Below are 26,358 nucleotides of genomic sequence, written 5' to 3'. Positions count from 1 at the left end.
GCTTGCGATGGGTGCCATGTTTTTGTTGCCAACATCTCAGCACCATCTCGACAAGGTTGGCAGCAAATTTACCTGTCAGACGGGCGCTTTTCCTGCAATAGCGCCCTTCGTTAAGTCGACTGTCAAACACCGTTCGATAAGATAGGGATAGCACCCCGCTGACCCAGACCCACAACACGACTGATCTCAGGCCATACCAAAAGAAAAAAAAACAACGAGCAACGCCTAAGACCGCCCCCCTGCGAATAAGAGTCCCTGCCCGGAGAGGTGTGGCGAATTCAAATCAAAGACGATTTTTGGTTTTCAAAGATTTTGTTTTACTTTTGATTTTCGCTTTATTTCATCTTTCTTGTGTCTCGACAATATGTTGTGTCCTTTTTTTCTGAGCTCTCTTTCTTTTTCCTTTACTTTTGTGCACCCGCTTTTGGCTCTTGCGGTGGTTGGTGGCACAATGCTTTAATCGTCGAGAATTTCTGGTTAGATTTTCTTTACTTTCAGAGAGACAATTGCGTTTGCTTGACAGTTAAAGAGTATAAGAGTTAATCGAAAATGACAGATATAACATTGATATTAAGTAGCGATTAAACGTGAGTTTGGTTGTGTTCTCAAAAATTGGCTGAAGTTTATGATAAATGTTCCTAGTAGTAGCAGCATTTTAGCAGTTTTTTTTCTCAATTTGCATGTCATTATTGGCAGTGAGTTTATGTTTTGGTTGCACGCGTTGCAGAATAACTAGCTGAATTAGGCATCCAAACTAGCTGATCGACTAACTTTGGTATTATTTAAAAAGTCACGACAAAATTTGATAACAGAAACACCACATTTGATGAAAAAGACTGACGGCTTACATTTACGGATGAGAAATTTTTAAACATAAATTCGGATTTCAGTTATGTGTATAAAAATAAATCTATTCCTCTCTTTGGCTTGAAAGGAGAAAGCGTAGATAAGTAAAACTAAATTTTTGACCCTGTACCTTCCTTAAGAGTTTTCTTCTCCTTGTGCTTTATGCGCGAGAAGTTTATCGACCAAAGTTTAACTTTTCGGTTACTTCTAGTTGCCATTGCTGGCCGTATTTACAGAGTTTAAAACATAGTTAAGCGACGCGGTTCGCTACCATAGATAGAGAGAAAGACGCAGCAAGTAATAGCTAGGATATACTCCACTAGAAGCAACAATATATTTGAAGTGAAGCAGCGGGAAATAAGCGACCAGGATGCTGCATTACCGCATGAGAGACCGTCCGCCACCCACAATTATCTGACTGGGCGCGCGAATTGGGGGTTCACATGGTTAATTTTAATTTGTGGTGCAAAACTTCTACTCCACGTGTGGGGGGGTGAAAGCATTTCTCTCTTCAACCCTGCCAACGGACTCGCGGGAATTTTGTGCGGTAAGCTTTTCCTGAATTTCAGAGTTTTTTTTGTGCTAAGGAAAACTCCAACTTTTCGTTAAATAATTTTCTCTAACAACGTTCCCATCTCGATTCGCCTGATCTATTTGTTTTTCGTCGTATAAACATTTTACTTGTAACAAAAATATATATAAATCTATGTTATCTTTTGTTCTCGCACTCCCTTCGCTGCTCTAAAACTAGTACGCTCTAATTGTTGTTTGTAGTTTTTCTGTTTGCCTTCGCTGCCGTCTTCTCCTGCTATCGCTTCATAATTTCGATATCAAATTCGCAGTTCTAACTGGTAGCTTATTCTATCGATATAACAGTTACTGCCTTTATTAATAGTTGTGGATTCCTTGACGTGACGATTTTGTTAATCAAACTTCTCAATATTCGTTTAATTGTTAAATTTGCTGTGAGAGCACAAATTTTAACTAATCCGTTCTTTAAGCGATTTGCTATTATCGAAGTTTCCTATTCCACTAATATAGCATCCGTCAGAAAACAGATTTGTTGTCCAGTAACAGCAACAAAACGGAAACCATTCGCAAAACTGAAGTTATGTGATACTGTCAATAGTGTAAAGTTTCATAAATTATCAACGGCAAATTTACTGTAACTTAATATTTAAACAAAACGAGATAATGGCGATGCTGTTTGGTAAGAACCATGAGTGTTGTGTCCTGTATACTACATATAGATTTGTCGATTCTTACGGAACAAAAATTGTGCTCCCATTCAGAACCAAGGAATAATTTTAATAACATCAGTATTGTAGAGGAACCAAGTTTTTTTTAATTTGCATTTACTTCATCCTGTGCCTCACAACATTCGGCATTGCACCTTGCATTATGCAACCACATTTAAAGTGGAAAATCTCTTCCCCAAAGGACGATTATTCTTTGCTTTATTCACCATGCAAGCACCGTTCGTGCTTGGATATCACTAAACTGTGTCTTCATTCTTCTCCTAACTAATTTACGGTTGCTAGTAGTCGTGGCAGAGACCATCCAAACGCAGACCAGGATGGTTCGTTCGTTGAACAACTTCTAGAACTATGTAGTGTTGTCGCACGTTGATGGATTGCAAGCACCTTCCTCATCAGAGCACGCGGTATCCCTTAACGCTCCCTCTCTCTCTCTTTCTCACAGTATTTTAGTGCCGCTGGAATCACCGCTTGTCACGCTAGACGTACTTGCCCAAATCCTCGTGAAAGTCGTGCAAGTAGGCAATTAGCTGCGGGAACGATGGACGCTGCTTATAATCCGCGAGCCAGCAGCAGGACATTACCGTGTAGCTGAGTAGAAGAGAAAAAAAAGAAAGATACATAATTAATAGCACACGATGGAGCGGAAGTGTCTTATTTGGGTGGAGGGATTAGTGTTATATTAGGAAGTACTGTGATCCCGATATTTTGTTTTCTTGGGCTAATACAATTGACGAGATTTCATTGACCAGAAAGTATTGTTGGTCGTAGGTATGAGGATTTGCCCCAAAATTAATTTATTTTCAACCGGAATGGCGGTCTTCAATTTGTTCTCAAGCATTAAGAATGATAATGGAGAAGAATGTGTAATATTGGATAATCAAGAAAGGAAACAACCCATAGTAACATCGGAAGTCCTCATCCGGTACTCTGCTCCAAAGTCACAACTTAAACAGTAATGGAGTAAAATTACAATTGCAACTTCTTCCGCGTACAACTCATTCGTCTTGGAATTTATTTTCTGTTATCTTTCTTTCCAGCAATTACCCATGACAACGACATCGCTGCCGCCGTTGTGCGCGCCTCTCTTCAGAACAACGTCCTAAGCCAAGAGTGAGATAAAGTGGAATGAAAATATGTTGCTATTTATTCATTCATTACAGCAGCTATCATCCGCCCGGTATTGCGCGCCCTTCAGCGAGAACGCCAGCTCCATTATGGAAACAAGCCCGATGTGAGAAGGCTTAGCTATGTTAACGAGAAAAGTGGCTCATTTGTAGCACAAATTTATGAATAACATAGTGAGTGAAAGCTGAAAGGAATGATCAGAAAGGCTTTCGTTTTGCAACTATTTAACACGCCGCTTGTTTTTTTACTTTTTAGTACTGGCGCAAACTTTATTTACTCCTTTACTAAAAACTGGTTAGTAGCAAACTAATGAAATTCACACCAGCCGAAAGATCAGTATGTACCTACTTGTCATCTTTGCTGAAGATGGTAACTTTATGTTTTGCCTGAGTCTCAAGATATTCCGAGAGAGATGAATCTAACACTCCACATTTGTGTACAAAATAAAACAGCAAGAGTACCTACTCGAAGGTAAGTGGACTTAGCTTTGATATGGGACTACGTCTCTGCTTGTGAAAAACAACACGGGACTGTACCTGTAATGCTCAAAGAAAAGATTCTAAAATTTTTTTAACACATCAAAAAAAAATGTTCAGCAATTTTATTACGTAATGTATGTAACCATACTTTTTCAAGGACAATCCCTTTATCGAATCAGTGCCAAATTTAGGCAATGTTGGCAGCCGAAAACGAGTCCGATGTCTCACCCGATATTCGGATGTCTGACTTTGATCCACCAAGGGTGGTAGCACATGCCAGCATCATATGTTTTGTTGGAAAATAATAATCAAGCATAATCTGCTACAGCTAATTTCGTTTAACTGAATCGTACGCCGCCTTGAAGAAAAATGGTGAGTCTGCAAGTTGAGTTTCCGGAACTCATCGAGAATTTGTCGCAAGGTGAACATTTGGTCCGTCGTAAAGCGTCCCTCTCGAAAACCGCACTGATATTTATTCCTCAACAAAAGTTTCCTGCAACGGTCTCAGTCTATGAAACAAGATGCGGGAGAGAAATTTGTATGCAGAATTGAGGAGAGTAATGCTTCGATGAATTGCTGCATTCAACTCGATGGCCCGTTTAGGGCATTTGAAACTTTCCAACCAGTCCGTAGGCGTCAGACGATAGCTGAAGAGTAGTAGGCTGAAACGTTACGCGATATATTCATCAGTTTCATTATTTCACCTAAAATTTTTCAACTAAACCTGAAGATACAGTCCGTAGGTAGTTCCTCGTCAGTCCATACTTGATGTATTGCCTGAAGGATAACCAAAATTCAGCCGTTCGCTCCCGATTTACAAAGGTTCGGCAGGGACGCCATCCTTTCCAGCTGCATTGCCGTTTTCCAGCTCTTTAGCTGCTTTTTTAACTTCGTCGAGAGTTGGTGGATCCGCAGCTTTTCCATAATTCTCAATCGTTTCCATGTTTCTGTTGATATCTCCATCTTGTTCATCATTTAACAGTACATCGAAATGTTTTTTCCAACGCCTAGCCACCTTCGATCTTTCGGTAATCAGGTTCCCTTCCTTATCGTTGCACATAACAGGAGTTGGCATGGCCTAGCTCCTGATTCCGTTGATCGTTCTAAACAAGCTTTTCAAATTGTATCTCTGAAAGTAATTCTCCGCCTGTGCAGTAGTAGTACCCAACACTTCTCGCGCTGTATTACTGATTGCATTATGAATGTGCTTGCACTGCTCGTTCAGGTTCTTTCCAAGTTGTTTACCGATCCGCTCACCAGTTACCCGATAGTACTCTGCAGCAACTTCTTTCGCTGACAGCCGATGAATGTAAATTCACTTCTTCGTTTGTCTCGATTTGAATACGTTGGACAACCAAGTGAGACAACCGTGGTCCAAATCGACGTTTGGTTCCCAGAAGGACCGCACGTCCGCGGCATTCAAAAAGTGCCAGAACCAGAACCGTTGGTTAACCGATCTCCACCGAAGTTGCTCGTATCCCGGTTGATACCACGAGGAGGCAGGGATAAGAGTTGTTGAATAAGAGGCTGAGGGCCACTATGGAGTCTATTTGACGCCTACAAATACGCGAGGCACTGACGGTACGCATTATCCAACCATTTTCCAGCCTATTATAACCATCAATCCCTTGTCAGGTTGGAGCGATTACCTCGCCAATATTACGGCGAGGGGATTGACCGGGGTGACCGGACGGGAGTCATAAATACAGTAGCCATACGGACGATTGTCAGACGTACGAATGGCATAAAGACGCATGCCATAATGTATGTTTGCCATAATGGACGAGAGCCATAATGTACGTTGGTCATAATTCATATATTCAACGTTTCCTAGATGATTCAGGTGATTCGAGCCGGTTACTGAGAAGGGGCCACATCTGTCTAGGTCTATTCGTTTTCCTAGGATTTCCCACCACGGCAAAACCGCTTTTTAAGCTGCGTAATTAGGCCTCTTGCGACTGGGCCTTCAGGCTTTGAACTGGTCGAAGTGTAGTTCTGGACCTCCATACCAAAATATGAATTATGGCAAACGTACATTATGGCAAACATATATTATGACATTCGTCTTTATGGCTCCCGTAAATTATGACAAACATACACTATGGCATTCGTACGTATGGCAACCGTCCGTATCGCAAACGTATATATGACTAATGGGATGTCGTCATCGACCGGAGACCAATTGGTTGAATCGCATAACCGAAGAAGAAGAACAGTTATGGAGCACATAGAGCGGAAAGCCAACAGCAGGGTCGCGGATAGCTTCATCGGGCACGAGGGATGGAATCAACGGAACAATCCCAAGTAACAATTTGGGTTTTATTACACACTTATTATGGCATTGAAGACCAAAATTGGTCTTCAAAACCGTCATAAAAGTACAATAAAACCCACATTGTTGCTTGGGATAGGACATCACACGAACTGTTGCTGTCATGGAGCTTTTCTAGTGGTAGTAAAATCAAAATATCTCGCTTATCTATGTTTACCTACTTGTCAGATTAACGTAACCATAAAGTACCAATTCTGGGAGAGCCTTGAGCCCGGGAAAGTGATTTTGATAGCGTACGAGACCCGGGAGCTGAATATGTTTGCGACTTTCCAATTCGAAGAAATTAAATTTCGCTCCATGGATGTGATAAATAAAAACAATGTTTACCAACTATTTATTGGTTCAGGTATCAAACATTATATTGCGATTAGCGATATACACAAAAGAAACTGAGATGCATGACGGAGTACTGTTGGTGCGCTGAGTAGATTTTTTTGGGTGCAAAATTGGGCTGTTTCCAATATGTACAATATACGTTACTTTGTAAGTTTGTATCGTATATTGTACAGTTGTTGTATTCAACACTGAAACATTGATAGTTTCAAGTATATTCTCAGTATAATCAATATATATATATATAGAATGCCAGTGTCGCTGGTGTTTCATGGATATTTTGGTGGCAAACATGCTGCTGGTTCGTGTCTTGGATACAGGAACAACATTGTCAAATTGCCCAATAGATAATTTTCCTGCCGACGAAATACCACGAAACGACCAAATCATGTGATTTATCCTACGTGATTTACGGAAATACGGAAAGGATTTTTTATTGGGTTGCCTTTTCAGTTTGACAATCAGATTCCCTTTTCGAATCGAGCACTCACACATATGCGCTTACAATGTAAATACAAATTTTCAAATGTGTGATGTTTACCACGAGCACTGTAGCGACACTGGCATTCTATATATATATTGATTCTACACTCAAGTCTTTTTTTACACGGTTTGTTTTTTTCGATTACACGAAAACGGTGCAGTTAAGGAACTATTTACAATCTACGTGAGGAATGTCGAGCTACTCCCAAAGGTATTGAGAAATAAATGAATGGTCTCTAAGTTACCCCGTTCTTAATACTCAAAAACCAAACCACAGACTAACAGACGTAACACTGAAGCCTCATTCCATCGTCAATAAAAACGATCATTTCAAATTTTTGCTTAAGTCAAGACAGGGTTGGTGATCCGCGAGAAAACTGCGAGTGGCATTCAACTTTTTCTCGGTATATGAAACGACATCGTCTATCAGTGTATTGCTATATTCATCGTACGATGCTGCTCCGTGTGAGAGCACAATCGGCAATCCTGTGAGTTAGTTCTCTCTGTATTGCATCCTGAACGTATACGCGCCATGGGGAATGCGATTCACTCTCTCGTGATTCGCTCTGTGTGTAAATATCACGGAAAAGGATCGCCAGGCGATAATTTTCGCAGATGAGAAAGGATTGCGATCATTGGATGATTATCGTTCTTTTTTCGATTGGTAAAAAATGTAAGATTTTTCGGTTATGGATATTTTTGTTGCGATTGTGTTGGCGAATGGAGGATATGGTGATGTCTGATATTGTTTTAATATAAATACAAGGCAGCAACTTGCTGTTTAGTAAAATGTTTGCAAAAAATATTATGGCTGAATTAAAGAAATGTTCAGCAAGTTTTGCAATTTAAGAACGAGGTAGCGCGTGGAAAGCAAAGATTTGAATGGCACTGCACGTTTATAAAACCGTTTTGCGTACTCAGTTGTGTTGATACACTGTTATTCTGGTTATCCATATCACCACCTCTGTGAATTTAGGGCCATTATACAGTAGGATTTCATTTGGCATTTTAGTAACAAAATAATCCGTTTTTGGCAACATAAAATATTTCACTTCAAAAAATATGCTTAAATAACAGTCAGTTTCCGCATACAAGCCTTAAATGACGAAACAATGAATGTTACGAACAGTATTATTTTTATTGCCGTACGACTACGTCTTACCGCAGGTTGCCAAAAACTTACTTGCACCGGACGGATAACTCTTGGCGGACTTGCAATCGTTGATTAATAATATTTAGTCAATTTCTAACGCATCTACAGTCAATATTTTCATATCCAAAAAGGGTCTCGATTTGGCACGGTTTCGATTATGGCAACATAGGGGACCTGCATTTGTTGCCAAATTCGATTAGAAAAACGCGTGAATTCGCATAAAAACCACGTAAATCTTGTAATTTTCAAACCTAGGTACGTATAAAAAAGACGTTTTGAGCACATCCACGTAAATTCCGAAAATCACGTAAACCGCGTAAATTCCGAAATTCGTTTAAAAAACCGGATTTAATCCACCTGCTGGTGAAAGGAACCTTTGCTATACCATCTTACATGTTATTTGATACAGAACTCGAAACATCTTGGGATCGTAATTCAACTGTTAGTTGACGCTTTACAATTTGTTCCATATAACTTGGACTGACATTTAAATATAAAGAATGACAAAACCATTTATTTGGTAGTAAAATCATTAAAATCGATTTGGTTGTCCAAAAGTTATTTGAAAATAAGTTTGGCAAAACAATGATTTTTGGGAGAGGGCCTTAGAAAAAGCCAACCTAAACGCCAAACGAAAAAAATACAAATCTAAAATTGTTTTAAAAACGAAAAAGTTTACTAAATTTGAACATAATCAAAGCACTTTTGAACTTTGATAGATCCTTTTTACAATAAATTGCTGAGTAAGTAAGTTGTATTTAGTTACGTCCTTTTAAAGTTTTAAAGGGCAGATTGCTCATATAAAGTAAATAAAAATCATCAATTACACTTCCGCAATGAACATAAATCGCAGCCTGTATTGTATGTAATTGTTTTGCAAAATACAGTTGGATTTCGAATTTGGCAACAAATGCGTGTCGCCTATGTTGCCAAAATCGAAACCGTGCCAAAATCGAGACCCTTTTTTAAGATGAAAAAATTTAATGGAAGTGCGTTAGAAATTGACTAAAGGTTATTAATCAACGATTGCAACCTTTTTATGTTTATAAAATCCTTGTGGTGCATGTCAGTTTTTGGCGACCTGCGGTTAAACGTAGTTCTACGGCAATAAAAATATTATTGTTCGAAATCGCAAACTTTTTGCCATGGACACACTTAGGGCAATAATTTTTCGTCATTTAAAGTTTGTATGCGGAAATTGATTGATATTTAAGCATATTTTTGGAAGTAAAATATTTTATGCTGCCAAAAATGGATACTTTTGTTGCCAAAATCGAGGCATGCCAAAATCGAACCATGCCAAATTCGAAATCCCACTGTATGCCCATTGGCAAGAAATTTTGAGCCGGGTTAAGTTGCCGTCGAGGGAATGACTACTTTACGACCTGAACCGAATCACATGATCCGTGATCTCAAATCACACTAGAAATATTCAAAATTCAATTGTCATCTCTTCTTCTTTTGCATCCGCCAACGCGGTTCGATACAAATCCACCTGCAAAGGCAAATCACACGTTAAGATAACAATTTCAAACCTAGTAAAATATTTTAAAATGAAGTCTATTATGTTAAAGACGTAGTCCTACGTCAAAATTATCAAGCTCATTTTTATGTAATAACGGTCATCTTAGTGTTTACACAGCTGTGCTAGTGGTATACGGCTTCTATTTGCCAATTTCATTTCAAAATTATGCGTAGGTACCCGCCGCTCGTGGATTGTTTCCTGTGTTTGCTGCTTGCGATAAAATTTTCTTCCGATCGCTGTACTGCATTATCGCCAAGTGATTCGATCGGAAGTTCAAGACTCATCACTCACTCGTATCGGGAAACGATAATTATCGCCGATCAGTTCACTCGGAGAGAATCAAATATGACACACGCAAGCAGCGATACACACACAAAGCTTTATCGGCAATAGAGGTTCACGTGTTGTTTTTTCGCCTCATTCTTTTGCGTCTTTGGTTCTCTTTTCGCAAGAAGATACAAGCGTGCCGTGATCTGCATGTATTGAATCGGCAAATGAATGGGGAGTGAGTGAGTTTTGATCCGATTCGAACCAACCTTGAGTCAAGACTCAAACAATAGTCGCTGCGCGAGAATGCCGCTCGCCTGCGCTGGCGCTGATGTTAGATACTGTACAAGTAAATTTATAGCATTGCTAAATTTATAGCAACCTACTCTGCGTAGCGCGAAGAGTGCACCAGATGGTGCTAGTGTTTTTTCCAAGTTTTAGGGATGTCAATGAAACGATGCTTTGTTAGAAAATTTGTTCGAAGTGTTACGTCTGTTAGTCTGTGACCAAACCGTGTAAAAAAGTACTTGAGTGTACTATATTCTCACGCATGGTGCTTGATGAAACGCTAGTGCAAACTTCTGTTCTTTATTATCAGAAACTAGAGCTGATGTCCTATTCGTTTGACGATGAATGCAGAAGGGTTATGGAGGAGGAGAACGCTGCACGGGCGGCCAAGATGTGGAGTACCATACGTCAGATCGTGGAAAGACTCAAACAGATAAGATAGCATTAGTTTGAATGATTGTGAGGTGACCGAAAGGTGAAAGTAGCACTTCGATGAACACCTGAATGGTACTCCGGTGGGAACAATGGCGGCGGGAAAAACAATTTTGTCGAAGTGACAAATGTAGAAGAGATGTTAGCCAATAGGCACGAGGCGCGATAGGCGAAGTTAACGAGGCTATTATGAAGCTAAAGAACAATAAATTGGCTGAGAAAGATGACATCGAAGCGGAGCTTTTTAAAATGGGACCAGAAAAGCTGGCCACTTGGTTACACGCTAATTGCTGGGATTTGGGATACAGCACAGATACCGGTGGAGTGGACATATGGGGTTATCTACCCGAACTGCAAAAAGGGCCACAAGTTGAACTGTGAGAACTTTCGACCGATCACCTTGACTTCAAAGCCGCATATGATACCATCGACTGGAAAGAGCTAAGGAAAAACATGTACGAGAGCAGTTTCCCCAACGAAAGTCCCAACTAAAATTAGCTGAATTTCAATAGCAATTATTTATTTAGAAGGTAACGCATTTAATTCTAGCTCCAAGATAAATATATTTAGTTTGCTTCTTGTGATCGGCGGTTTTTGGCGAAAATAAATATCAATTTAAATGCCAGTTTGTCCGCACGTTTCGAGTTACTTACTGGCTTTCACTCAGCATCTGCGGACACTAAAATATTATATTAACCAACATTACACATAATACAAATTAAATTTAAATTCAAACTTACAAATTTCGCGACTATACACTATACACTTTATCTCTTTACAAACACATAAACTAACTTCTATTTTGCTCTCTTCCAAGTTTTAGTATAACAGGGTTGTATGCGGTTTTGAAGTCAATGTTGTAATGTTGGTTAATATAATATTTTAATGTCCGCAGATGATGAATGAAAGCCGGTAAGTAACTCGAAACGTGCGGACAAACTGGCATTTAAATTGATATTTATTCTCGCCGAAAACCGCCGATCACAAGAAGCAAACAATTGCTTCCAGAGGGTCCTGTTATTTTTTCCACTAATGATCCACTGAAAATCATGTAACTTCCAGTAGCGAATTTCACGTGCTTTTTTAGGTCAGTAAACGACCATTCCCCTTGACAACGTTGCCGAACAGAGTTAAGGTTCAAACACAGGTCATTGATTTCTGCGATATCAAAGCAGTTTTTGTATGCTCAAAACAAAAGACATGTTTACAAACATTTATCACTGTGTTCTTTGCGTCTGCTTTGAGCATAAAAACTGCTTTTTAAATCTCAGAAATCAATGACGCATGTTTGAACTTTACTAACGGGTGACAACTAAAATTTTGGAATTTTTTTCTCAAGCTGTCAAAAAAAAAAAAGACAACGATGCATGAAGAAGATCTGATTTGCCGAAATTAAAGATACATTATCCATTGTTGAAAAAATATAGTGTACATTTGAAAACAGTTCGCAATCGGCTGTTCGGCGAAGCTTCCGTTTGATGTCCGAACAGGAGCGTCATTGCGAATCCATCTCTTGATTTTACAGTTATTTTTGTACACCAAGGAACTCAAAATTCTGAAGAAATCTTCGATTGGGCGCACTGAGACAGATTTTTCGGGTCGTGGTTTTTGGGTAAAAATGGGATCGACTTGGTATTCAGGAACGATTGTGTTTTTTTGGCGTAATGCGATGATGCTCTATCCGGCCAAAACACGTATTGTCCATCTGCATGATGTTTTTGAAGAAACGGGATCAAAATTTTCTTTAAACATTCGTCTGACACATCTTAATTGATAGCCAAACCAAAGAGCTTGTTTTTGAAAACACGAGAAAGAGAGCGATGTCCATATTTTTGGCTGGTCTTCCACTACCTAGCTTGCGAATAGTTGTTGGGCATTTTAGGATATGGTAGACAGTGGAAGCCGCAACATATTCGCTTTTTAAATGTTGTACCGTATACTTTTTGCCGAAATTTCTGTGGCAGTTCGTAAAAGTGTACAACGCGCTCCTGAAATGCTGCTTGTTTCGACGTCATTTTAAGAAAAACAAGGCAAGTATAAACAAACCAAAAAATAGGCACAAAAAGAGGAGAGAGAGAAAGCTAACACATACATACTCTCATTTCTCTCTGGGCTCGTTTGTTGTTGATTATAGGGGCCTCAAAAAAAATCCAAAATTTTAGCTGTCACCCGTTATCACAGAAACATTCCCGTACCCAAAAACAGTAACTTCTCTGTAAAGAGACGAAGCACAACTGGTAACCAAGAAACAATCCTCGTACACAAAAGCTTCTGAACTATGACAATTGGTTCCGTAATTGTTAAGCCCGTAATCAAGGGTAATGCGTAGCATCGGTACCTCGCGTACTTGCAGTTATTTAATAGACCCTATAGTGGTCATTAGCCTCTTATCCAGTAACTCCTATCCCTACCTCCTCATGGTACCAGCCGAAATACAAGCAACCTTAGACGAGATCGTGTAACCAACCCCGGTGGAAACTAAGGTCGTATACCGACAGGGAAGAGCTCCGCTGAGTGTTGGCAAAAGGAACAGCCTTGCCAGCTGTGAGCGTCTGTCTCCGGGTTAGGGGCGGCTCACGACGGTGCTCCAACTGCACGGCGAATCGCCGTTTCCGTACCAGATATGCGGCTGTGTCCCAGGTTAGGGGCGGCATACAACAGCGACTGATCCGGAGCGGGCGCTTGACTTATGAAACGCTGTGTCTCGCCAGCTATACCCATGACGGCAGCCCTGTTCGCGAGACTAGGCGTCGCAGCACTAGTTAGCCGGTATGCTTAAAAAACTTATGCTAGGAGAAATTCAGGAAAGGAACTACAAGGGAATAATCGGTATGGACCCAAGCAAAAGAAAAAGGACCACGATTATTGGGAGCTTGGTACTTGGAATGACAGGATTCTACTTGAACCAGCACACGCGGGTATGCTGGCAAGAGAGCTGCAAAAGACGAAGGTCGAGGTTGCTGCCAACCAGGAAGTGCGGTTGCCAAAGACGGGAGAACGACGTGGGCGCGAATATCGCGCAGTAGATCCTATTGCGAGCACGACATGAATCACATCTACTACCGTGGCGGCGATAAAGCAGAGCATGGTGTCGGATTCGTATTACATGGAAAACAAATGCGTGTTGAAGATTAAGGCCAGAGGAACGGCTATCTGTAGTACCTATTTTGCATAATGGAACATTCGGAAGCACACCTGGAAATACCCTAATGGAGAGGCCTGCTCTCAGAACGATCACATTCTGGTTAACGACCGGCAGTTTTCTAATGTCGCAGATGTCCGGGGATCAAAAGTCGACTCGGACCACTATCTCGTAGTAAGCAAGATTCGCGCCCGATTGTCCAACATATTCAAATCGAATCCATCGAGGAAGATACGACTGAACATTCGGCGGTTATCAGCGAGGTTAGAAAAGATTCGAGAGAGCTGGAAAACGGAGTCTCGGAAGACTGATGAGCTGATCAGTGAGCAACTTGGAGAGAACCTGATCGAACAGCGGAGGCACATCCACGATGCGATCAATACTACAGCACGAAAAGTGTTGGATACTACTGTTGCAGCCACTTCCAGTGAGTGATTTGATGCCAGTGCCAGCGAGTGACTGATGAGAAGAATCGAACCAGAAGTCACATACAGTGCTGTGTTCGGATTTCGAGTGAATTATCGAGTTCATTCGAATCACACAAAGAGCTTCGTGAAGGTAATGGTCTCGGCAGCTGCTCAAGCAGCACGGTGATTGCAAAATTCTGTTTTTGGACCTAAAAATGTTCCTGCTACCGGATCACCACAACGAACAAAATGATCGGATATATGCAACACATCTTTCTGATATTCTTCGGGACAAAGTGGCAGTTCAAAGATTCCAGAATGTTTTCAGGATTAAGGTATGGTATGTGAAGTTTGGCTTGTTAAACGAGTTTCATATCTTGAGGTCCCCTGTAAGGTATCTTTAACGACCTAACGATGCATAAAGAAACAAGAAAAGAACAGGAACACTTCGTTTATTACTTAACAAGCGTTTATTGCTTAAGTTGAAGAATTACAATAATATGAAGTTTTTAGTTAAATGTTTATTTTTTAAGCCGTCATTATTCTGTCCAAAACTTACATATTACAAACAAAATACGTTTCTTTCCAGACCGATTTGCAACTGCAGACTACAGCGCCACAAGTCAACATTGAACCAAATTTCCCCATACTCCGTACACCATCCGGGTCGAAATTGTAAAAACTTTAATCAAAGCAAATGGAATCATAACTTTATTTCCCATCGTAAAACGCTTTCAACTCAACCTAGGTACAACGAGCGGCAATCTAAAAGCCTCTAGTTCTCAAACTTCAAAGCAATATAATGTCAAAACCGGAAGAGCACTTGGCATGGCATATCACATCCGAAGCAGGAGTGCCGTGCACAGTAAGGTAGCAGCTAGCTAGCAAGCTAAAAAGTAGCGACAAAAATCATTGTTCTCTTTAGTGCCATAACTTTATCGGTAGTAATTTGTTGCGTTGCTTTTACAGAGCACACTTGTTCTGCCCACCCCCGCTTCGTAAACGGCGCACAGCCGGCCGCATTCCTCCCATGTTCCATCTGGTTTCGGAATTGTCCCCTCCGGAGTTACTCTGTTGCGGTAGCTACTGATTACAATGTGAAATGGGTATGAAAAAGAAACAAAAAATAAACAGCGAAAATGTTTACTTGAAATAAAAAAAGAAATCGTCCCCTTTCCCAATCAGTACTGATAGGAGAGTTGTTAAAAAAAAGACTCAAAAGAGCTTGAGTTTCAGTTTAAAATTTCATTTTATACTCGAATAAATGGTAAATTGGGCTTTCCCAGCCGCCCTACCGTCTTTTGCGTGTCGTTTGCTCCGTTTCCAGCTTTTCTCGTTTGATTATATGCCTTTATTGCATACATCTACATAGTGTCGCTTACCCTTCCGCTCATCGAGTGGCGTAGCATGACCTCTTTTGCCAACCGAACGAGTAGGACTTATGCATTTGTTCGAAACCGGCAACCGGTCGGTCGGGGGGAGGGAAGCACTTTGTGAATAGCTTAAATGCGTTGCATAACTTCCTTCTTCCTCATTTCCGCCATTATTGTAAGAATCGGGAAAAAAACTCTCACAGCCATGCATCAGATAATGGCGATGAATAATTAAAACCGAAATGGGTTGGGTAATTTGGGCCACATTGAACTGTGTTGTTTTTCGTTTTTGGCGTGAATCGTTTGGCACTCATCTTTTTTCTTTGATACGATGGAAAAGCACAGAATATTATGACGAATGTTTGTAATAAGAGAATAGATACTATAATAGGTTGGAATAAGATCGAATAATTGTGGGACTATTTTCCGTATTTGGCGGTTTAATTTACCATCGCTTTAATTACTACCACTGCAAATAAAATTTTTCATGTCAGCTTTATAAAGAATCAATTTGCCAAAATCATATATCTAGGTTCATAACTCATAGCTCCGCCAGTGACGGACCTTTGCTAATGAACCGCCACGTGTGGCTCCCTAAAAAAGAGTGAACGGGTGATGGGGAAATTGGATCGGGACCCGAGTTGTCTGTCATAAGCCAGGATAAAGGAGGAGTGTTAAGATTTGTCGCTCGGCGTGCGGCTCCGGGTGGCTCCATGGCAAATTTGTGGTGGATCCATCCGGAACCGCACATCGAGTCTCTTCCGCGGCAAATCTTGTAAAAATCTTTTGCTCTCAATGTAGCAAGTAGTCTAGAAGCATGCTACATTTTGAGCAAAATGCGGAAGAGGACCCCAATCCTCGGTGTAATGCGACCCGTGCCTAGGGATGAATGCTTGGGGGGGTCTAATAAAGTTTCCCAAGGTCGAACGGAGCCTGCATGGTACCAGAGCACTCTGTGCAGTAAATTGCTCCCTCTGTTCCAAACTGATAAAGGACAGTTGATTTTCTCCCCAGCAGAGAACCTTACAAAAATAGCTGATGGGACAACCAACGACCCCCAAGAGTTGGTGATAAACACCGGAGTCCGATCGGCACGGTCGATACTGGTGGAGTGATGGACACAGGGATGGAAGAGGACTTTAACCTCGACAGCATGTCGCTGGAAGGAGGACTCTCGGCTTCATCCCTGATCCTAAACTCATCAACCGGGAATGCGGAGAGTGACGCGGATAACCTTCCCGATCCAGCGGCGCTGCCTGAAGTCAAAGGGCAAAATGAGGCTTCCGGAGATGTGACCAAGCATCTCTCCAATGCGCAACGGCGACGGCTGAAGTGGTATCGTAGCAAGGGCTACTCAAAGGAGGAAGCGGAGGAACTCGCCCTTCTGCCGGCCAGCCAGTCTGCCCAGTGGGACCTGGTCATTACCAAAAGGCAACGATCTGCTGATACGGCGTCCCCGAATATCTGCAACAAAGGTCCCACCAAAAAGAGACCACGCAGCCGAGCCTGCGCGGGTCCTTCGGCATCAAAACCACCCTCGGGGTGCACATACAGGGAAATCGTGTATGCTTTCAGCGTAGCCATAACTACGGCTGATTATCCCGTTTCCCTGCTAACTACGGATCAGCTTCAGACTGTCCGCGCCCTTCTTCTGGATCACATTGCTGACCAGGAGACTTCAGACATTAGGCCAAAGTTCAGGAGCTGCCAGTTCAAGAACGGCTACCTGACACTGGCGTGCTCTGACCAGAGCACGGTCAAATGGCTGGAGCAAACGGCATCTACTCTCGTCCCGTGGGAAGGGGCACAACTACGGGCCTACGACACGAAAGACCTACCGAAGGCACATACCTTCATAGGGTACTTCCAGGACAGTGACGGCACCACGAACGAGAAAATTTTGAGATTCCTCCAGAATCAGAACGACGGCTTTTCGACACAAGCGTGGCAGATACGCCGTCGCAATGTGTTTGGAAATACAGTCGAACTGTTGATGGAGGTTGTCCAAAAATCGGCAAGCCAGATCACCGAGCAGCGCTTTATGCTAAACTACATGTTTGGCAAAGCACGCATGCGACAGGTTGGCAGAGGTCTGATCAACACAGGCGCAACAGTCTCTGCTGCAAAGTCGAGGAAGGTACGAGCGGAACTCCCTTCTGGGAGCGCCCCGCCACCACCAAGACCATTCAATTCCGCAACGTTGAGGTTGGAAAGTGCGGAACTTCCATCCGGGAGTGCCCCGCCGCCACCTAAACAATGCATTCCTGCGAAGACTAGACGGGCGCAGCGAAAACCTCGCAAGAGGCGTACGCAGCAACCACCAGTCGATAGCAAACCTCAGAGGCTCAATCCGCCGTTAAGTGCGGGTCGGACATCTGTGGCCTGTCGCCTGCAGCAACCGAAGCCTGCCGGTGTGGGCGACTCGGCCGCTCAACTCAGCGAAAACGCTGCTGGTATCCGTACGCCAAGGCTCGATCCATCATTGGATCAAGCTGAAAACGGTAATCCTGCTACAAAATAAGCAGCTTTCGCTGCGTTCAGGTGAACCTCTACCATGCCAAGTGCGCATCTAGTGTCCTAAGCCGGAGGTTCACTAATGAGCAGCTGAGTGCTGCTCTGATCCAGGAGCCATGGATTAACGATACCACAATCCTCGGTCTATCCGGCGCTAATGGTAAGTTGATCTATTGCAATACACAGTCCAAGCTGAGGACTACCATTCTGTTAAATAAGAAAATAACATTTTCTCCAATTACAGAATTCATCCAACGCGATGTCGTTGCCATAACGGTGGTAGTCCCGACGACTAGAGGGAAGCAGGAGATAGTCGTTGCGTCCGCCTATTTTCCAGGGGACAAGGACGAAATACCAACGCCCGAGGTTGCTGAACTTGTGCGGTACTGCAGGGCAGTCAACAAGCCGTACGTGCACCACACGATATGGGGCAGCTAGGACACAAATAACAGGGGTGAGTACCTACTTGAATATCTTATTTCTAACGATGTCAAATTTCTAATAATCAATGTAGGGAATGACCTCACCTTTATAAACGCTATCAGACAAGAGGTCCTAGACCTTACTCTATGTAGCGCCTCTATAGCTGAGAAAGTCAAAAATTGGCATGTCTCTGATGAACCAAGTTTATCAGACCACAGACATATCATTTTCGACATCGAGGCTAATCCTCTAAAGAGAGAACACTTCAGTAATCCGAGGAAAACCAATTGGAGGTCCTTTAGGGATCATCTGATTGCCTCACGTAATTCCTGTCACAACAATATACGAACTCTAGTTGAGCTGGATATCGCCGCTAGTGACCTGCAATGTAGGATCACAGACGCGTATAACACAAACTGTCCCGTAAACACGCGAACAGTTTGCCGTGATGTGCCTTGGTGGAATGAGACGCTTAGCAATCTCTGTCGGAAGGCAAGGCGGCTGTTCAACAGGGCCAAAATCACGTCTAACTGGGAAGACTACAAAGCTTCCCTCACCAAATACAACGCTGAGCTACGCAAAGCCAAAAGGAAATCACGAGTTGAATTTTGCGAAAGCATTCAAACTCTGCCAGAGGCTACGCGTCTGCAGAAAGTGATGTCTAAGGACCATGGCAATGGTCTAGGGCAATTGAAAAAAGAGGATGGGAGTCTTACTGTTACCACCAGGGAAACTCTGGAAGTTCTGATGAACACGCACTTCCTTGGTTCGACAGTGACCACTGGACAAAACATAAGCGGGTAACAGTGGAATGGGTCATTACACAATGTGCCAAATGATTCGGTTCTACTTGCACGCCGATTGTCCGTAAACAATCAAATTACTGCTTCGATCAATTGGGCACTCAGCTCTTTTGAACCAATGAAATCTCCAGGTCCGGATGGTATTCTACCGATTTTCTTACAAAAAAAGGACGGTGTTATAATGTCCGAGCTCATCAACCTCTTTCGAGCCAGTTTCACTTTGGGATATACCCCGGAGAATTGGCGGAAAGTAAGGATGGTGTTCATACCTAAGGCTGGCAAAAAAGACAAAACCATGCCTAAGGCTTTCAGACCGGATAAGTCTTCAACGCTTCTTAAGCTGATGGAGAAAATCACGGATAACTATATCCGCAATGAGTTTTTAAAAAACTCTCCGTTACATGTAAATCAACATGCATACCAACACGGTAAATCTACGGAAACCGCACTGCACAGCTTAGTGACGTTAATTGAGAAAACGCTCAAATATCAAGAGACGGCACTGTGTGCTTTTCTTGATATTGAAGGCGCTTTCGATAACACGTCCTTCGCGTCAATTAATACGTCTCTCTGTCAAAAGAGAATCGACCACACTACAATGAGCTGGATTCAAGCAATGTTCTCGAGCAGAGAAATTACAGCATCATTGGGAGATACGTCGGTCACGATTTCGGTGATCAAAGGATGTCCACAGGGAGGAGTTCTCTCTCCCCTGCTCTGATCACTGGTGGCCGACGCACTCCTTCACAAGCTTGGTTATGAGACCATTGCTTACGCCGACGACGTTGTACTTATCGTCAGAGGTAAGTTTGACGCAGTATTGTCAAATCGCTTGCAAGGAGCTCTGAACACCACCATGTTATGGTGCTCACAAGAGGGACTTAATGTAAACCCCACCAAAACAGTCGTAATACCATTCACTAGGCGAAGTAAACATACCATTACTCCCCCTATACTGAATGGTGTCAGACTGGGCTTCAGTAATGAAGTCAAACACCTCGGAATAATTCTCGATAAAAAACTGAACTGCGCTGCCCACCTAGATTATGCTGTTAAGAAAGCAACTTCGGCTATCTGGGCATGCAGCTCACTGTTTGGCAAAACCTGGGGATTGAAACCTCAACTAGCCTTTTGTTTATTTGTTTATTTGTTTATTTGTTATAAAATACATCATCTGACAATAGTAGTTTTAATGATTAATAAGCAGCACAAAATAAGCAGTATAGATATACACAAAAAAAAACATATTCATCTTCGAAGCCGTTGTTTAAACGTTGTTACGGTAATATTAAAATCAAACAAATCAGCTACAGCATTAAAGCTTGTCGACATGAAGCGGATAGGGTCATGTTACCCGTACGTTGCATTTCGCTGAGGTAAGTACAACAGATCTCTGGGCCTTAGAGTCCTTTCGGGTGCATACATATTAAGCTGTTGTAGAATAACAGGTGCATCGATCACGCCAGATAAAACCTTTCCCACAAAGACAGCTTGAGCTTCGAACCGCCTTCGCTCCAAAGTCTGCATTTCAAGAAGTTGGCAGCGCTCTACATACGGTGGTAGCTGGTGTTGATTTTGCCATGGAAGAAATCGTAAAGCATATCGCACGAATTTTCGCTGAACGGCTTCAATTCTTGCTATCCAATTAGCATTGAATGGGCACCACACAACCGAGTTGGTCTCAAGGACGGAACGCACCAGGGAATAGTAAAGTGATCGAAGGCACATGGGGTCCCGAAATTCTTCAGCAATTTTGAATATAAATCTAAGCTGTCGATTCGCCTTAGCAATTATTTCGTTATAGTGTGGCTTAAATGAGAGCGAAGTATCCAAAGTAACGCCCAAATCACGAACCTGGTTTACTCTAGTTACCGTCTTACCAAATATGGTGTAATTGAACGTAATCGGATAAGATTTTCTATAAAACGAAATCACACTGCATTTCTCGGTGCTAACCGTTTGTAGGTTGCTGGAACACCACCGAAGAAAAATATCAACCATTCCCTGGAGCGCTAAACAGTCTGCAGTATCGTTGACAATCTTGAACAGTTTCACGTCGTCAGCAAAAAGTAATCGGCAATCCTCCGGGAGTAACAATGAAACGTCGTTTAAAAACAGCGTGAAGAGCAGTGGTCCCAGATTACTGCCCTGTGGAACACCGGAGAGGTTCGTGAAATATGCAGACTGCTGATTACCTATCTTTACATAGAGCATTCGATTTAAAAGATAGGATTGAAGCCATTGTACTAGCGCAGAACAAACTCCAAGCTTTTCCAATTTTGCCAGCAGGATACTGTGATCAACTCGGTCAAATGCTGCTTTTAAATCGGTGTAGATCGCGTCAATTTGCGCACCCGCGCTCATATTTTGTATGCACGTTGCGGTAAACTGTACAAGGTTTGTAGCAGTAGAGCGTTTTGCATAAAAACCATGTTGCTCTGGAGAGATGTAGTGCTTGCAGCTAGCGAATAGAGCATCGTGTATTAGAATTTCAAAAACTTTCGAAACTGCGCAAAGAGATGTAATGCCTCTGTAATTTTTAACGTTACGTTTGTCCCCTTTTTTATGCACAGGAAACATAGCAGAAAGCTTCCAAGTTGTAGAGAATACCCCTTGCTGAAGCGACAAATTGAACAGCAGGCATAGCGGATGTATTAGAACAGCTGCACATTTTTTTAAAACGCATGATGGAATTCCATCCGGACCAGCGGTAAATGAACACTTTAGTTTCACAATTGCAGCTTCTATGTCTCGATCTGCTATTGCAGGTAGATTGAAATCGAGGACATCTACAGGAATGCTAGTTAATGCCGCGTTGGTTTGCGCCATGGTAGCGGCGGAGTCTCGGAAATTGTGTTGAAAATGTTGGGCGAACAAACTGCATTTCTCTGACAACGTGCTTCCATGATAGTCACCCAGAAACATATCTTTCGGCAATCCATCTTCTTTCCTCTTTTTGTTTACGAATGACCAGAAGACCCTCGGATTCGTCCTGATGTTACACTGTATTCAATGGGTATACCGTTTATATAGGTAACGATTATATCTGCGATACAAGTTACTGGTATGATTGAAACTCTGCTTCAAAATGGTATTGCGGCGTCTGCAGTATTTACGTAATGCAAGGGATCGCTTTCGTTTAAGTTGCTGCAAGCGGGAATTAGACCACGGTGGTTTGCGCAACGGTCTGCGGGTCATATACTACTATTGCACGGCCTAGGATAACCTATGCTGCAGTCGTTTGGTGACCAAAGGTGAATGAGGTGACAGCCTAAGCCAAACTAAACAAAGTTCAGCGCCTGGCCTGTTTTACAGTTACCAGTGCCATGCGTACAACACCTACTGCAGCCATGGAGGCAATGCTATGCTTACTGCCTTTGCATCTTCATGTGAAGAAGGAAGCAGAGCTCGGCGCACTACGGTTGCAAAGGAGTAAAACTATTCTCGAAGGTGACCAAATCGGTCATCTTCGCATACTGCGGGAGTTCAATCTGACACCCTTAGTAACTTGAGTCTCTGACTGCATGGAAGCTAGGCCCAATATGGACGTTCCATATGAGGTGATTGAAACAGATCGCTCAATGTGGAATAATGGAGGGCCCGATCTTCCATCTGGAACTATCTGCTTTTTTACAGATTGTTTAAAAATGGGGGCCTGCACAGGCTCCGGAGTCTACGGACCCGGCATCAGGGAAACTATCTCATTAGGAAAGTGGCCCACCGTTTTTCAAGCAGAAGTATGTGCAATATACATCTGTGCAACAATATGCTTGAAACGAAAGTACAGGCATGCGAAAATCGGTATCTTCACGGACAGCCAAGCGTACTACTGGCACTTAAGTCCGCCAAATCCGTGTCCAAATTTGTTTGGGAGTGCAGCACAGCATTGAGGGAGCTCTCCCGCCAAAACAAAGTTTTATTACTTTGGGTGCCCGGTCACTTCGGAATCGAGGGCAATGAATTTGCTGACAACCTAGCAAGACAAGGATCAGCTCAGCAATTTATTGGTCCTGAACCGTTTCTGGGCACCTCCACATCCGCCGTGAAAGGCGAACTGATGACATGAGAAAAGCTAGAAATAGCATCCCGTTGGAATCAAACACAGGGTTGTAGACAAGCCAAACAGTTTATCTACCCAAACCCTGCAGTAGCTAAAAAACTACTCCATTTAACTCGTAGTGAACTACGCACAATCACGGGACTCCTAACAGGACACAGCCCCGCTCTTTATCATTTAAAGAATATCGGCAAGGTATCATCCGACACCTGCCGCTTTTGTAACTCTGAACCTGACAGTTCAGTGCATCTGCTCTGCTATTGCGGAGCTCTTGCATTATCAAGGCACAACTTCTTAGGAAGTTTCCTTCTTACTCCATATAAGGTATGGAGCCTAAATCCCAAAACGGTCATTGGCTTTATAAACCATGTAGTACCGAATTGGGGCACAGGATTACAACTATCCCGCTCAACTCCATCAATGGGTATGAGCGGTCCGCAAACTGTGTACAGAAATCGGGGCCTGCCACAAAAGACGATCATTAAGACTGTCGCAGTGGCCTTTTAACCCAATGCCCTTCTGGCATACAAAAAAAATCTAGGTTCGGACGATTAAGTTAGTGGCACGATTCTATTAAATCTAACAAGAATACTTCACAAAATAGACTCACGAGAACTAATTTTGAATTAAAAATTGGTTTCAAAAATAACTTTAGATGCTTACATTCCATAGATTGCTATTACATAACATGACTAACGCAGAATCACATTTCAATCTAAAGCTCATCTATTATTTATTTAATTTAACGAAATCTTTCACCCTCATTGTATTACCCAAATATTTACAATAACTAATAATTATAATATCAAAAGAAAGTTGTTTTACTGTCCGTAAATATATAGACCAAACTCAATTCATTTCGAATTATTCATGTTTAGATATTTAACGTCCTTGCGGCAATCATCTTGTAGATACTTACAACTCGTCCGGACAGTTGACTGGTTGTGCTAACCGATATCCATCTCGTAGATAGGCTGCCAGCTCAAATGAATCCACCTCCTGTTGAATGCACGAATCGGAAAAGAAACCAAAAGAGAAGGAGAGCTGTTAGTTCATAAACGTTATACCGCAAAGACACCCTACAGCATAGATCTCGGCAAGGCAATGCCGACACTTTGCGCCTAACCGCAGGTGGTCAAAAGTAAGTGAGAAAGTAAATAAAAAACCGAAGGTTAGTTTCGTGATATAATTTTACTGCTTTTCCCTCTGGATTCCGTACTCGCAGTAACCCCTCTACTTTCCCAAACCCGGCAGTGGATTTTTACACATTCGTTTTGATCGAGCGTAAAATTCATAAACCCCCAAAAAATGCTACATGTTTGGATGTAGTCTACCTATGCAGTAGCAAGAAAAAAAGCTATCTATTTGAAACACTGTGATTAAGAAACCTTAAGCTGGGGAGCCAATAAAGTAATTTAGTTCCTGGCCCGAGTCCCCTCGCAGAAGCTTAGCTTATTTGCAGAGAATGAGCCCCCCTCACCGGCCTCTCTACTAACGCTCGAGCGGCGACCCGGCAGCGGAAAATGAATGGCTATAAAATCTTATGGCCGACTGACTTAGCAAAATGGTTCGTTCAGTCAGCCGGCAGCATTCGGAACGAACCCGGGGGTGAAAGGGGGATGTAGTAGGATATGAACATAACACGAGAAGGCTATAAAGACTAAACCACACACCACACGGTATGTAATGGTGCCAAACAGGGATGCAGGGTTGTCCAGTGTAGGCAATTTTGTTACGTTGATAATGGACAAATTTACTCTGAATAAATTAGAATAGTCGACATCTTAACTACAACCTGGCAACAATTCCGAACCTGGCAAATCCGAAAGCCACATCACCCTACGGGAATTTACCGGTTTCTAGTCAGCATTCATCCCTGCAGCAGTTCAGTAAGGAATAGCGAGTTATGAATTATGTTTATTTTAACGAGCAGTGAATAAATGCTACTTCGAATCACTCAGTTCAATTTGAGTGAGCTGCCGGAAGAAGGACGAACGAAACAAACGATTTTATGACACCACAGGACGAAAACGACAAAATTACGATTACGGCCATCGTATCCTCTGCGTTTGTAGCAAAAAGCAGTTAGCAAGAGCTGCTCCCCAAACCGTATAGAACTGGCGTAAGTCGTAAAACCGAGATGGGAAAACAGTGGGAACGAATTAATTAAATTAATTGATGGTTATTTATTATTAATTCATAATCGAACATAATGTGACTGCGAGTGTGCTCCAACCAACAGATTCTAGATGGGCCGCCCGATGGGAAAGTGCACATTTGTTATTTCTACACATGACCTAGATGACGGCATGCAGCCCATTAGTTCTGGTTTGGTGTAGGTGTTGCCTTAATGGAGTGGTAAAATTTGTTTGTACTAAAGCCCTAATTAATTGCCCAGCCAGCCAGCGAGCCTGCCAACTTGTGTCGTGTCGCGTTCGTTTCATTCACCCCGCATGGTCGACTATTTCGTGCTGAAACCGTGAGCACGTTTCATTTGTTTTGATTTCCTTTCGGTCCGGCACGACAGCAAAAACTAATCAACGAATGGGTTCGTCCTTTTTAGGAAATCTTGTCTTGTCGGCGGCGACACTGAATCGACATGGGTCGTCGTTATCGTGAAAGTAATCGCAGTGCTTTTATGGATTTGTTGGGCGATTGGGAAATAGGCCAATGTTTGGCACAAATTTAATTCAATTTCGGCATTAAGCTTTCAGCTGCATGTTTATTTCATGTTCGTGTTGCTTGACGATTCGATTTCGATTGCAATCTAGTGGTTCGATTTGCCGAAAACTAAAGGTGCCCGTTTACCTGGTTCAAGTCCTTTCGGTACTGTGCGATTATGTGGGTCGATAGAAAATCCAATTTGCTCACCGGTTTAATAGAAAACAAACTTCAATTTGTTGAAAGCTCCTCAATTATGTACTTGAAATGAATGAAGAATGTAGAATGAAGAATGAAGAATGAAGAATGAAGAATGAAGAATGAAGAATGAAGAATGAAGAATGAAGAATGAAGAATGAAGAATGAAGAATGAAGAATGAAGAATGAAGAATGAAGAATGAAGAATGAAGAATGAAGAATGAAGAATGAAGAATGAAGAATGAAGAATGAAGAATG

At 42.2% G+C, this 26,358-nt stretch overlaps 1 protein-coding gene across 1 annotated transcript in view; it reads right to left on the bottom strand.

The window, feature by feature from the left end:
* Positions 1-2,581: 2,581 nt before the first annotated feature.
* The window catches only part of LOC128736154 (tyrosine-protein kinase Drl), a 180,677-nt gene continuing 156,900 nt past the window's right edge, over positions 2,582-26,358 (bottom strand). The window contains exons 11-12 of the mRNA XM_053830634.1: positions 24,161-24,240; positions 2,582-2,693 (exon numbers count right to left, since the gene is read on the bottom strand). Coding sequence (XP_053686609.1) covers positions 2,582-2,693; positions 24,161-24,240 — 192 coding nt within the window. The remainder of the gene's footprint in view (positions 2,694-24,160; positions 24,241-26,358) is intronic.

Source organism: Sabethes cyaneus, chromosome 2 (assembly GCF_943734655.1).
Source record: "Sabethes cyaneus chromosome 2, idSabCyanKW18_F2, whole genome shotgun sequence".
Taxonomy (NCBI): Eukaryota; Metazoa; Arthropoda; class Insecta; order Diptera; family Culicidae; genus Sabethes; species Sabethes cyaneus.
The sequence above is the reverse complement of the archived record's forward strand: the minus strand, read 5'-3'. Positions and strand labels throughout refer to the sequence as shown.